The sequence below is a fragment of the Ailuropoda melanoleuca genome, chromosome 11 (assembly GCF_002007445.2).
Source record: "Ailuropoda melanoleuca isolate Jingjing chromosome 11, ASM200744v2, whole genome shotgun sequence".
NCBI classification, from domain to species: domain Eukaryota; kingdom Metazoa; phylum Chordata; class Mammalia; order Carnivora; family Ursidae; genus Ailuropoda; species Ailuropoda melanoleuca.
Window position 1 is genome coordinate 11551103 of NC_048228.1, and position 14432 is coordinate 11565534.

Here is a 14432-nt window from a genome sequence, read left to right on the forward strand (position 1 = left end):
CTCAGCAGACATTTACTGAACACCTGCTACGTGGGGGGCCCTGTTCTAGGCTCTCGGGGAGTCATGATGAATGAGGAGCGCGTCCATGACTCCCCAGCTCTCCTCACGGGAAAGAAGAGGACACCAAGGCTCCGAGTGGTGGAGGACCGTTGGGGCGACAGAGCTGGGCTGGCATCAAGCCGGCTCTTACCCTGCACTGCTGCGGGGGCTTGATGCAGGAAAATGGCTTTGGCGGGGGGGACTTTGCTACCCTCTCCCCAGTTTCCTGGTGTGCCCAGGGCTGGGAGGTGAGGGTGTGGCCATGCGGCACCTGCTGGGCAGCTGATGCCGGCTGTGGGATTATAGCCCACGGCTGCCCGGAGCCAAAGACTGGAGTTTGGGATGTCAACAGGGCAGCCAGTTATCCTGTTACTGGACACAGTCACCAGGTTGGGGTGGCAAGGAGACAGTGGGCCCAGCCCACGCAGAGCACCCAGCCCCGCCCCGCCTCCCACCACATACACACGTGCTCCCATTTTGGACGGACTTGGCCGGGCATCCAGGGGTAGAGGGTGGCTCAGGGTCCCAGGATTTTAGCAAGTCACCCAAGGGCCATCATGATTTTCAGAGAGGAGCTTTGTCTGGGGGAGGGAGAGAGGGCAGTTATCCCAAATCTCTTGCCCAAATCTTTCCAAAAGGGACATAAGACCCCAGTCCTCTGCCTTGTGCCCACACCCTTGTCCTGACTGATGAAAGCCGCAGGGGCTGGAGGAGCTCTGGGGAGGGGAAAAGCCAGACCATCTAGGTTGGGGGTCAGCCTCCGCTATGGGACTTTAGAGAAGTCACGACACCTCTCTGACCCTCTACCATCTGCCACGTGGTGATGCTGCCCTTGACTCACAAGGATGCAGGGGGATGAACTTCTGCAGACATAAAGGGGCTGGCGTGTGGCTGGCATGCTTGTTCCCTCCCCCTCATGCCCTCACCCCTACCCTCTGCCGGGGCAGGACCGACTGACTCCTGCATTTACTCAGAAGCACTGTGGTTTGAGGAGGAGTTCTCTGAGCTAGAGGGCCCAACGTGAAGATCAAGGGCGAGTTCCTCCCCAGGCCTCAGAGGCCTGTGATGCCCCAGGTCACGGCCCCTGCTCCGGCGTATGGGTCTCCTCCCCACCCCTGAGCAAGGTGGGCGGCGGAGCTGTGTGCAGGCTTTGGAGTCCGCAGACCTGGCTGGGAATTCTGGCTCGCCCCCTCAGTCCCTGGGACCTTGGACAAGCAGCATCACCCCTCTGAGACTCCACTTTCTTCAACGGGGGCCAGTACCTCCCAGCAGGCTGCGTTTCTGTGAGCACTCAGTGCTTCGGGGGACGGCTGAGCACAGTGCCTGGCACACGGCGAGGGTGCAACAGTAATGGGGCCCCTGGCTTTGGCCCTAGCTCTCCCTCCCGCTCCGTTGGCTTTCTCCCCTCTCTGCTTCCTCAAGCCCTTCCCATGCCCAGCTCTGAGAATGCAGCCCCTGCAGAGGGCCCCTCACGGTGCTGTGCTGCCGTGGGCAGGACCTTCTCCCCCTCCACATCCCGCAGCCCCCAGAACGGAGCCCGCAGCGGGGTCGAGCGCTACCCTCTGCCTGGTTCTCCTGGGTTCCCTGGAGCTCCAGCTCCTGGGCCCCCGTGGCTGCTCTGGCCTGCATGGCTCAACCGGCCTGGGCAGTTCTGGTTGGTTTGTCAAGGACATTCTTAACGGCCAGGGTAAAGCCCTGGCAGGGCGGGGAGGGAGGGGGGAGCCCCGGATGGGGATTGGTGGAGCACAGCCCTGTCCAGGTGCCCCTGGGCTGCAGGCAGAGGCGTCTCTGTTAGAGAAGGGCCGGCGGGAGCCACAGCAGGGCCGACGGACAGAGGTGAGGGGCTGCAGGGTGTAAGGCGGGGGCCTGCGCTTGGGTGGGACCTGTCAGGGCCCCGACAGGCTGGGCAGGAGCAGGAGGCTGGGCGGCCGGGAGCCAGCACCTCATCCCGGGTCGCAGCGATGGCATGGGGAGTCAGAGCCGTACACAGGGACCCCACAGCGCGAGGGACTCCGCTGGGCAGTGGAGGCAGCCAAGCGTCGAGGGAGGACAGGAGCGGTGTCCACAGCATGGGGAAGCAAGTGCTGGGGCTCGGGGTCCAGCCTTGACCAATCTGCTACTGGACGCAGAGGACACATGAACCCCAACCCCCACCCCGCACCCTAACACACATACACACACACTCAGCGACACCCCTCAGTGATGAGGGCATATCAGTCCTATGCCCCTCCTGATAGCTTTACACACACACGCACACACACACGCACGTGTGCACAGGAAGACACCTCTGTTCCTTTTTATCTGGGAAGCAGCAGTATCCGGGGGGCCGGGTGGCTGGGTAAGGGCACCGGAGCAGCTTACCAAGGGTCTGTCTGTCTGTCTGCTCAGCGACCCAATGGAAGAGCTGGTGGGGCTGCGTGAGGGCTCCTCAGGGAGTCCTGTGAGTCTTCGGGAGCTATGGGGCCCGTGTCCCCGCATCCGCCGAGGCATTCGAGGTGAGAGCTAGGTCCCCTTCCTCTCCCTATCGAAGACCCCTGAGGACATCACCCCCACCCAGACCCCACCTCCCCCACCCACCTTGAAACCCAAGAGCTGCCCACAGTCTCCGGGTGGCAGGGAGGGAAGGCACCTGTCTGCCTGTCATTTGCCTGTGGGTCTAAATGTCTGCGCTCCGCCTTTGGGGAAGCAGCCCCAAAGCCCGATGGCCATGCTAGCGACCTTACTCGGGGCCCAGTAGGTGCTGCCTGGCCTGACCCCAGTGCAGCCTGTAGGACAGGCCTGCAGGTCTGGAGAAGAGAGGGGTCCTGCTAGACTCTTACGTTCCCTGAGCTGTGCCCTGTGGAGACTCCGGAGAGAGCTGGAGCTCTCAGCACACCCTCCCCACCCCTGCCGGCTCCCGCAATCTTCCACAAGTATCCAGGGTGGGGTGCGGCGGGGAGGGTGCACAGGTCAACGGTCCCCTCGAGGGGCCCAGAGGCCCGGCACCCACTGCCGCTGGCTTCATTTGCCACGATTCCTGCCTCGTCCCTCGTGCGCAGAGCACCTTCCGAGCCACCCTGGACTTGACCCATGGCCCCGGCCCCACACTGCCCCTGCTCTCCCTGCCCTGGGCCTGCGCAGGCCTCCAGGGAAGGAGCTGTCCCTGCCCCACCCCCGGCCCTGGGCCATGACCCCATGCACCTGCCCCAGGTGGCCTGGAGTGGCTGAAGCAGACGCTGTTCCGCGTGGGGGAGGACTGGTACTTTCTGATGACCCTCGGGGTGCTCATGGCCCTGATCAGCTACACCATGAACTTCGCTATCGAGCGCGTGGTCCAAGGTGACCCCTCCCTGGCACGCACGCCTGCTCTGGACTCAGGCTTCCACGCACGCTCTCGGGATGCCAGATGGGCTGCCGGGTGCATCGCGGGTGGAGGAGGGTTCGGGGTAGGGAGGAGGCCTGGGTCTGGTCCAGGCTTTGCTCTTGACTTGCTGTGTGACCCTGGGTGGGCTCCTGCCCCTCTCCGGCCACGGCCTCCTCATCTGCGCAGTGAGCAAGAGAGACCTGAACGTTCCCAAGAGCCTTCTTCTCTGAGCTCTATGCCCACCTCTTCCTGCTGCCCCTCCCTGTTCCTCCTCCTCCCTCCCTCCTTGCTCTCAGCTCAGTAACGCCGGGGGGAGGGCACTTGCTCAGACCACCAGACTTAGAACTTTCTTTCCCCATGCTTCAGTGGGCTCTCTCCACCCTGAGCTCTGCCAGGAACAGGGGGCACGGGCAGGAAGGTTCTAACACCCCCCGTAGACTTGCTCAGGGGCCATCCTGAAGCCCTGCCATGCACCACACACTGGACATCATTTGAGTGCTTTCTCGCAATGACCCCGTGAGGAAGGGCCCATCACTAGCCCATTTGACAGATGGGGAAACAGAGGCTCATGAAGGTTAAGTCGCTCACCCAAAGTCATTCAGTGGGTAGTGGCAACACTGGGATGTGGATCTGGGGTCCTAGTCCTGCCTGCATTTGGGCATCTGCCACTCCCTGGGTGGCCCTGGGCCTCCCCTTGTCGAGCCTCCATTTCTGGGTCAGTGGACACCTGAGGGCTGCGGAGCCTGTGATGGCTCCCTGATTCCCGGGTGTCCCCAGCACACAAGTGGTTATACCGGGAGATTGGGGACAGCCACCTGCTCCGGTATCTCTCCTGGACCGTGTATCCTGTGGCCCTGGTCTCCTTCTCGTCTGGCTTCTCCCAGAGCATCACGCCCTTCTCTGGAGGTGAGCCATGTGTCAAAGCCTTTGCGTCCCCCTTGGGGCTTCTGATGGGGGGTGGCAGGAAGCAGCGACCCCATTTCACAGCCAGAAAGCCAGGCTCAGAAGCATCGTGTCGCTTGCCCCAAAGTCACACCGTGAGAAGGCCACATCTTGACTCTTGGGTCACTGCTGGCTACTCTTCCTTTCTGAGGGTGCTTCTGGCCGGTGACAGGCGCCCCGGCGGGGGGCTCACCAGGGAGGGGCTGGTGGAGGGCCACCGCTCCCCCAGGCCTCTCAGCTCTGCCTCCAGCTCCAGGCCAGCACTGGGAGTTTCGAGGGTGCATCCAGGGGTGGCCTGAGAGTCTATCCTGGGTCCCCCCCCCCTTTGCCGTAGCTGTCTACCCAGCTCTGCTGGAACGACACGGACGGTTCCCATCCCCTCTCTGACCCTGAGGTTCCTCATCTGCAAATGAGTGTACAGATCCTAACTCAGGGTTTTGGAGGATCTGACAAGATCATGACGTGAAACATTTTGGGCAGGGTGAAGTGTTAAGAGTGTCATCTAGAGACCGTCTCTCCTCTTGCCCCCCTGTCCATCCCCTGCCAAGGTTCTGGAATCCCGGAGCTGAAGACTATCCTGTCAGGCGTGGTGTTGGAGGACTACCTGGATATCAAGAACTTCGGGGCCAAGGTGGCGGGCCTCACCTGCACCCTGGCCGCCGGCAGCACCATCTTCCTGGGCAAAGTGGTACGGGCAGGCGCAAGAGTACGCCACGCCACACCCCGCCCTCTCTGCCCTTTCCCCCTTGCCCCACAGAAGCTGGGGCAGTGGGGCCTCAGGCCAATGCCTGCCTTCAGGGTCCAGGCCTGGGAAGGAGGCACGCTAGGTCCCCAGAGTGTGACAAAAGAGCTGGGGAGACGGAGGACGAGGGTGCAGATGGGCAGCCGTGTAGGTCTGGATGAGGCTCTCTCTGCCCCCTCAGCCCTGGGCCCCAAGGGGGAGGAGTAAGGGCTCTGACTCCTCACCAGAGGCGAGCCCTGTGCCCACACCTCCCTGGCAGGGCCCCTTCGTGCACCTGTCTGTGATGATGGCTGCCTACCTGGGACGGGTGCACACCAAGGCCATTGGGGAGTCTGAGGTAAGGGGGTCAGGGAGGGCCCCCTTAGAGGAACGAGAGGGAAGGGCGGGTGGGGGCTGACTCCGAACCCTGGACTCGGGATCCCCCCAGAACAAGAGCAAGCAGAATGAGATGCTGGTGGCGGCAGCAGCGGTGGGCGTGGCCACAGTCTTTGCAGCGCCCTTCAGTGGTGAGATCATGCCCCTCCCTTGCACCCTGGGGCCCCCCACATCCCTGCTGTCCCCGGGGCGCTGTGGACCTCCCCCCCCCGCCCCCGCTCACTCCTCTGTCCAGCTGAGAGCCCTGGGGAGGGGTGTTGGCTAATTCAGGTCTTGGTTCTTACTGCTGTCCTTTGAGGGCACAGCCACCCCAGGGTGGGGTGGAGGTGGGTGTCGAGACCCCTCAGGGTCACATCAGACAGACTTGGGTTGGAGATCCAGCTCCACTGTGTGACCCTGGGCCAGTGAGTTCAGCTCTCTGAGCCTCGTCTCCTTGTCTGTAAAATGGGGTAAATCGCACCCCACCACAGGGCTGTTGTAGGGATCCAGATGGCCCGGGAGGGCCCATCCAGGTGAGCTCCCTGGGCTCCTGCCTGGCCTCCCTCACTTTGGCTTAGGCCCCAAGAGAGGGCGGAGCCCTGTTTGCTAGGGGTGTAGGAGAGCAGGACCAGAGGACTCGGGGTGAGGAGTGGGGGGGGCAGTCAGGGCGCTGGGATGGATGGAGGAGGGGCTCCGTCTAAGCTCGGCATCACCTTCAGGCGTCCTGTTCAGCATCGAGGTCATGTCTTCCCACTTCTCTGTCTGGGATTACTGGAGGGGCTTCTTCGCGGCCACCTGCGGAGCCTTCATGTTCCGCCTCCTGGCGGTCTTCAACAGCGAGCAGGGTGAGTCCCCATTGGCCTGCCGGGCCCCAGCCCTGGCTCCCTCCCTGTCCCTCCTCCTCCCATCTTTTCTGCCTCTCGCCTCTCCTTCCTGACCTGTACTGGGTGTGAAGGATGCCCCCCCCCCGCCGAGTACAAGGGGACAAAGCTGAGCAAGGAGGCAAGGGCTGGTTGTTGGGGCCTAGAATGACAGGAAAGGGTATTCTGGGGCAGGTCTTAGCAGCACCCCTGTTTGTCGAGTCTGGGACTTGGGTTTGGCTGGGGTCAGGGTATGGTCCCTGATCTTCCGCCTTCTGCCCCAGAGACCATCACGTTCCTCTACAAGACCAGTTTCAGGGTGGAGGTCCCATTTGACCTGCCAGAGATCTTCTTTTTTGTGGCACTAGGGTGAGTGAGGGCCTTGGGTCCCTTGAGAGCCCGACTGGGGGTCTCGCACAGGCCTGAACCGCTGCCCTTGTTTCCGGGGCGGGGCTCTGGCCTCCCCTGCCCCCCGCAGGGCCATCTGCGGCGTCCTGAGCTGCGCTTACCTCTTCTGTCAGCGAACATTCCTTGGTTTTGTCAAGACCAACCGGGTCCTCTCCAAACTGCTGGCCACGAGGTAGGCTCTGGGCAAGGACTGGGGACCTCTCAGGGAGGACAGCCTCCCTCCCTCAGCCTCCTGAGCCCACAGCTCCCTTTTATAGAGAACCCCACCCTCTGACTGCCCTGACATCCTCCTACTGAGCTCCCCCACCCTCCCTAGCCCACTTAGGGAGCCCTTATTCCCTCCTAACACCCCTCTCCAGCTCCCCGCAGTCACCGCTCCACATCCCCCACCCCCAGCTTGCTGGACTTCCCACCCTTCTATGTGCTCCCCACTCCAAGTGAGTCCTCACTCTTGTCACTGAGCTTGCACCCCCCCCAGCTCTACTTTCCCACAGAGCCAGAAGCCCCAACCTAACCCCTCTCCTCCCCAAACCTTGCCTGCCCCCTGGCATTGGCATCTGCCCCAGGCCGGCCATGCATGGCCTGCCCGGGCCTGGTGGAGCTCTGTCCCCAACTCTCCTACCCGCCCAGTAGGGCTGACCACCACAGGTTTTTTCCCCTAGAAGGAGTCTGGCCTATGTCCCCCACTCCTCCAGTTTCTGCCTCAGTGCCGGCCCTCAGGGTGGTGGGGTCTGCTCTTGCCCATCGCCCCCTCCGTGGGTAGGGGAAGAAGAGGGCCGGCCCTGGAACTTACCCCCCACCCCCACGTCTCACAGCAAGCCTCTGTATTCTGCCCTGGTGGCCTTGGTTCTCGCCTCCATCACCTACCCCCCTGGTGTGGGCCGCTTCCTGGCTTCTCGGGTAAGGGGCGCTGAGCTGGGGGCGGGAGTGGGAAGCCCCATCCCTTACCCACATGGGGCCTGTCATCTCGCTTAATCCCCACGACACCTGTTAGGGGAGACTGTGGGTCACCCTCACCTTCCAGATGAGGACTCTGCCGCTCTGGGAGGTCAGGGCCCTTCCCAAGGTGGGGAGTGGCGGAGGGGGTTTGGGGCGGGGTCAGGGTGAGGGGGCGGCAGGCACGCTGCCCAGCCCCCTCCTGCAGAGCTCCGACCTGTCCCCTGCGCCAGCTGTCCATGAATGAGCATCTGGACTCACTGTTCGACAACCACTCGTGGGCACTGAGGACCCGGAACTCATCCCCGCCCTGGCCCGAGGAGCTCGACCCCCAGAACCTGTGGCTTGAATGGTACCACCCGCGGTTCACCATCTTTGGGACCCTCGCCTTCTTTCTGGTTATGAAGGTGGGTGCCACGGCCCCCCCCGGGGTCATGTCCTGAGTGGTGACTGGTCTTGGGTGGGATGGGGAGGAATGCCTCCCACTGAGTGTAGGGCAGCACCCAGGCCTTCCACCCAGACTGTCTGGTCTCACTCTTGCCCACTGAGTGATCCCAGCCAAGCTGCTTCAGTTCTGAGCCTCAGTTTCCTCATCTTTAAAATGGGGTAGTTGCTGTTTCTACTTCCAGGGGAAGGTTGAGCAGGAAGAAAGGACAGCCCTTGGCATGATGCCAGGCACATAGTAGGCTCTTTGTCAGGGTGGGCTTCCTTGCCTGGGTCAGTGCCCTCCTAACAGCAGATGCTGGCGAGGGCCGTGTGCCTGAGCAAACGCCTTCTCCCGGGGAAGCTCCTCTGTCCCCTGCCCCTTCCCTCTCCTGCCCACTCTTGTCCAGTTGCCTCTAACGTCGGTCCCTCCGGTCCCCCCAGTTCTGGATGCTGATTCTGGCCACCACCATCCCCATCCCCGCTGGGTACTTTATGCCCGTATTCATCTTCGGTGAGTCTGGGGTTCCCAGGGTCTGGGAGGGTCAGGGTTACTGGGGCAGGGCCATGGCTCCTCTCCCTCCCACCTCAGATGGGACTGAGGTGAGTCCTCAGGAACGGAGGGCTGTGGGGGCCGCATGAGCCTGGCTCCCCTTCCTCACCCTGTCTGTGGCCAGGAGCTGCCATCGGGCGCCTCATAGGGGAGGCCATCGCTTTTGCCTTTCCCGAGGGCATCGTGGCCGGAGGGGTCACCAACCCCATCATGCCTGGGGGCTATGCCCTGGCAGGTGAGTGCGCTGGGTTCCCATGGGGTGGGCAGACTTTGGGGGGCTGGCCTGGACCAGGAGGATCGGGGCATGGAGAGGTCATTGAACCTCCGGAGGAGCCCCCTCCCTGAGCCCCGTCCTCTGAGCCCCCGTTATTCTCTCTAGTCCCTGACACCCCATCCTCTCCCTTACACGCCCCCCATCACCGAGCCCAGGCACCGGGCCGCTTCCAGCAGTGGCCAGCGTGTGGCCTCTGCGTGAGGCTGGCCCCCGGCCTGAGCCACCTTGCCCTGGCTCTGCCCCCTGCAGGGGCTGCGGCCTTCTCGGGGGCCGTGACCCACACCATCTCCACGGCGCTGCTGGCCTTTGAGCTGACTGGTCAGATAGTGCACGCCTTGCCCGTGCTGATGGCCGTGCTGGCGGCCAACGCCATCGCCCAGAGCTGCCAGCCCTCCTTCTATGACGGGACCATCATCGTCAAGAAACTGCCGTACCTTCCATGGATCCGAGGCCGAAAAATCAGGTGAGAGGTGCCCACGTTGGGCTGGCTGATGGGCGTGATGGGTCTGGCTGGGCTGGGGTGAAGGCCCCCCCAAAAACTCTCACTGCGGCTGACCTTGGACGTGGGTGATGTGGAAGGGGCCCACACACAGCCCCCTGGTCTCCACTCTCTCCAGCTCCCTGCACGACCTTGGGAAAGAGCTTGGCCCCCTGGGCCTCAGTGCCCTATTAGTTGTCTGTCTGTCTGCACGACAGGAGGACAGATGTTGCCCGTTTGCTGGAAACTGGGGCTCAGAGAGGTGCTGTGCCTTGCTCCCCGTCACACAGAGAATCAGCACCAGATCTGGAAGGTCTCTTCCTCTCTCCTACTCTGGCCCTGCTGTCCTTGGTGGGACGTCAGGAGCTGGAATCAGGCTTTGGAATCTCCCTTGGCCACACAGGACCAGAGCAGCCTCTGTTTCCAGACAAGCGAGACTAAGAGGCTCTGAGAGTCTCAGGTCCAAGGCCCAGCTCCAAACATGTGCAAGCTGTCACCTTGGTCCAGACCTCAGTTTCTCCATCCGTAAAATGGGCGTGGCTACTCCAGTGATTTTCAAACTTTAAAGCTTTTTTTTTTTTTCCTTTTTGCCATAAAACTTTTCTCCAGGGAAAGGCTTCTGAGTTAAAGAGAATGAAGTGGAGCCGGTCTGGGGGGAGATAGGGGTTCAGGGGGCTGGGAATCCAGAGCCAGGCCGTAGGTGAGCTGTTCCCAAGTTCCTCCCCACCTTGGGGTTCTCGGAGCTGCTCATCCTGGGAATCTCTCAGCACCTGCCCGCACCCAAGAACCAGCTCCCCCCAGGTACCCCTGCCTCGTCCTGGGGTCTGGTGATGTCCTCACTCCAGGACCTGAGGGGAGCACCCTTCTGCCTCCAGCTCTCACCGTGTGATCGTGGGGCACTTCATGAACTGTACCATCACCACGCTGGCCAAGGACACACCACTGGACGAAGTGGCCAGGGTCGTGACCTCCACAGACCTGGCCACGTATTTCCTGGTGGAGAGCACAGGTGCCTAGCAGGAAGGGGGGAGCATGGGTGGGGAGGGGACAGTCCCTCTACCTTTACCTTTGGCCTTGGAGGGTCGGGTCCAGGAAAGGGGAAGCAAGGCATAGGACCTCTCAGTCACCTGAATCTGAATCTTGTCTCTGCAACTGTGTGACTTTGGCCAGGTCACTTCACTCCCTGAGCCTCAATTTCCTCACTGGTAAAATGGAGACAATGACCTCCCTACCTTGAGGTGGTTGACGTGTTTAAATGAGATGAGAGGAGGCTTGTAAGGCACTCCATGGATAGCTTTAGAAATTCTAGAAGCCAGGCCTGGTGTGCTTGGGAGTGGGGGTAATGATGGGAACACCACAAGGTCTCAGAAGACTTACCTCAGTCTCCCCTTCAAGCATTCCCCAGCTAACTCACCTCTCCCGAAACCCTGTTGCCATGAGAAAAATGTCTTTTTAAAGAAAAATGAATGGGTGCCCTTGTGAAAAGACACAGAAGCTGAATCTTGGGGAAGGATCTAGCTACAGTATCATTTCCTACTGGGACACAAGTACAGTAAGAGTAGGAAAGATTTGTGGGGGGAAGGCAGTCATGTCCACTCAGGGCCACTGTCAGCCCACATATGCAAACAAGACAAGGTAAACATTTGACTAACATAGCATAGGTGGATTTTGAGTTTTACTCATTCTTTAGGAGGTACCTTGTTCAGTTAGCAACATGCACAACCGTATGGCTACCATCATACCCACCCCAGGAGGCCATAAAGCCATTTATGAACAGCAGAACCATGGGCAAACCCCTTAAGCTCTATGAACTGCAGTTTCCCCACCTGGAAAATAGGGACCAACATGGAGTTGTCAGAGGTTCTCATCCCAAAAGCCAGGTCCTCTCCCCACTCAAATTGGGATACCTTTAACATGATCCCACATGATACACCAAATATGCCGTTTGGAAATATTTGCACACGGGTGACTCCTCCAAGAGGCTTCACCTCCTGGAACAAAGACAAAATTGGCCTCCAAGACAAAGACCACATCTACCCTTAGAGCCACAGGAAGCAAAGAGCACAGGCCCAGGCTGCAGGACCCTGCTGCTCACCCAAGAAATAGCTGTAATTGTTGATGTTGTTTAAAGGGAGAGCATTTAAATGTCTAGTTGTAAAGTTTTGATTTTACTAGACAAGAAAGAAAAATGCCAGGCTGCCTCCTCAAAACCCAGTGTCTGCCAACCCCGGCGATCGTCCGGAGTGAGGCAGGCCAAGCCCTTAGCCCGCAGCAGGACCTCAGAACATGGTGGCCTTCTGGGTTCCCGCTTTCACTGGGCTGACCCCGATGTGAAACTTCCCAAGGGAAATGAGGGCAAAGCCCAGCCCTGACCCACAGACGTCTCCAGGCAAGTGTCCCAAAGCTGCCCCTGCCTTGAGACCCTGCCACAGGGGGACTCAGGGTGGGCAGCTTCCCCCTCGGCCCCCTGGCAGCCTTACCCAGCTGCCTTTAACAACCACGCGTCCACATCAGGAGCTCAGTGACCTGGGGCAAGATGATTAACTTCTCTGTGCCTCTGAGCCTCAGCTGCCTCTTGGATAAAATCAGTGGAAATAGTTCCTGACCCACCGTAGGTTCCCAAGGGACATGAGAGCACCCAGGACGGTTCTCGGCACCTAGTAGCTGCCCAGTAAACGTAAGCGTCCTCTTCCTAATGCGGCTCTCTCCCTCTCCACTTGGGCAGAGTCTCAGATACTGGTGGGCACTGTGGGAAGGGTGCACCTGGTGCAGGCCCTCCAGGCTGAGCCACCTTCCTGGGCTCCAGGGCACCGGGTGAGTACTCCCGCGGGGTGTCAGGATGGGGAGTGGTCAGCGGGGGCGGGGGGCGCCTCGGGGAAAGGGGGTTTGAGAGGGGCAGCCTGGAGGAGGCGGAGGCCGGCCCAGGCCCCCATGAGCCTTCCCCCATCACTGGCAGTGTCTCCAGGACCTCTTGGCTGGGGGCTGTCCCTTGGAGCCAGTGACACTGCAGCTGTCTCCGGAGACCTCCCTGCATCAGGTAGTGGGGAGGGTTCAGGCATGCGGGCAGACAGGGACGGCGGGACAGAGGGGAAGAGCCCAAGAGGGGAACTTAGGCTCCAGCTTTCTCAGCACCCTGTGGCGCTCTGCTCCTCCTGGGTCGCCTTCCTCTTTGGTAGAATGAGCTGAGTAGTCCTTGTCCTCCCCGTCTCTCATTTCTAGGGTTCTTGGGATGATGCAAAGACTAGGGAAGAGGGAGAGTGCGTAGAGCAGAAGCCTCTGGGTGGAGACAGGCAGTAGTTAAAAATATATCTTTGCATCGAGGAATGCATGGGTCTCAATTTCAGGTCTACCACATTCTCCCTGCGTGATCTTGGGTAAATGACTTAATCACTATGAATGCTGATCCCTTCCCACCCTGCAAAACAGGGGCTTTGGCACAGGGGGTCGGGGAGGGGCAGAAGCAGGTTGGGGACATGGAGGTGGCCTCAGCCCCTCTGTGCGGCTGTGTGATGCGGGATCCTGCTAAAATAAACCGGTCCTTACCATGGGTCTCTTCTGTGGGCTCTGGAGACCCCTGGTGGTCACAGTGGACATTGCAGGCCCTGGTCCTGGTGTCCTACCCACCTACTGCGCCCCACCCCTTTCCCAGGCTCTGAGACTTGCGGGTGGGCACGCCTGGGACAGAGCCCCGGCCAGAGCCTCCGCCTCAGCTCACAGCCCCAGGCTAGGGAGAGACTGAAGCCAGAGCGATGGGCTGAGCGCCATCTATCCTCCAATGTCTCCTAACGACCCCTTCCTCTAGGCACACAACCTCTTCGAGCTGTTGAACCTTCAGTCTCTCCCTGTGACGTCTCTGGGCAGAGCTGTGGGCTCCGTGTCTTGGGTGGAGGTACGAGGGTCCCAGGGGCAGAGCAAGGCAGAGGAGCCATGCTTGAGCAGGCTGGGGAGACCGGGGGCGGGCACAGCATCCTCCCATCCAAATTTAGAGGGACCTCATTGGATTCTGATGAACCCCACTTTTTGGCCCAGAGAGCCCAGCCACTGTTTTGTGGCCAGGGGCCAGCCCTGCCATTCTCTGGGCCTAAATGATCCCATCTGTGCAATGGGGAGGCACAGGCTTTAACATTGACCCCGGAATCAACCCTTAGGGCAACCAGACAATACCGGAATCCCCTCTCTCAGCCTCCTCCACACCCTCCCTCCCCCAAACCCCTCTTTTTCTGTTCTAGTTGACTAAAGCAATTTCCAACCTGACAAACCCGCCAGCCCCAAAGTGAGTCAGCCTGGCAAGACGAAACAGGGCACCTCGGCCGCTCTGGTGAAGGAGACCCTGCCTCTCCTCCCCCATCACAACACACCCCTCCAGCCCGGCTCAATCCTCGGTGAAGCAGAGGGCTCTAACCTAGCGCCAAAGAGGGCCCCACACTCACCATGGTCCATCCTGGGTGGCACGAGCACTCCATACCATAAAGGACAAATCCCACCCTGGACCAAGCAGGATTCGAGACGCCAAGAAAACCGGTGGACAATGGGCGCTCATTGAAAAGTCACCAAAGTCACCAAATTCACAGTGAAGGCCATGTAGGGCTATCACCAAAGGCAGGCACAAATACCCCGTGGGGGTTGTAGGACTCCCAACCAGAAGCTCCTGAGAAAAATAAAGCTGGTTCCTAGAGCTGTGAACCCTCTCTCAGCTCCAAGGGTGTGGACAGACCAGGGCTGGCCCTGGGTGAGCTCTCGGCGCCCCCTGGTGGCCACATGGGCATAGCGGGGCCTGGGTCCCTGACCTCCTACCGCTCCTCCTGGCAGGGAGATAGGGTAGGTAAGCAGGTCCCCCATCAGGTCTCATGATGCTTGTCCGCAGGTGTAAGAAGGACCCCGTGGCCCACCTACCCTCACCCCAGCCCCAGCTTTCGTGCTGGCTGAGCCAGGGCTGATAAAGCAGCGTCCCTAAGTGTGGCTCCTGGTGGCTCCGCAGAACCTTGGGCATCTTCCACGGAGACTCTCCTGGCTGGGTGGCAGTAGGTTGACCACCTGTACGTGTGTTGGGGGGCAGGGGCCCTCCCCTAAGTCCCTTTAG

The 14432-nt window shown here is 60.7% G+C and overlaps 1 protein-coding gene across 1 annotated transcript; it reads left to right on the top strand.

The window, feature by feature from the left end:
- Positions 1–1850: 1850 nt before the first annotated feature.
- Positions 1851–14020, top strand: LOC100478985 (chloride channel protein ClC-Kb). Its single transcript, XM_019801947.2, has 20 exons — positions 1851–1875; positions 2428–2534; positions 3229–3357; positions 4160–4288; positions 4873–5012; positions 5326–5403; positions 5494–5572; positions 6140–6265; positions 6565–6649; positions 6759–6860; positions 7504–7588; positions 7858–8031; positions 8492–8561; positions 8725–8835; positions 9124–9337; positions 10228–10361; positions 12078–12166; positions 12309–12389; positions 13155–13241; positions 13582–14020. The coding sequence occupies exons 2-20, from the start codon at positions 2435–2437 to the stop codon at positions 13627–13629; spliced, it is 2061 nt and encodes a 686-aa protein (XP_019657506.1). The 5' UTR covers positions 1851–1875; positions 2428–2434; the 3' UTR covers positions 13630–14020.
- The last annotated feature ends 412 nt before the right edge of the window (positions 14021–14432 follow it).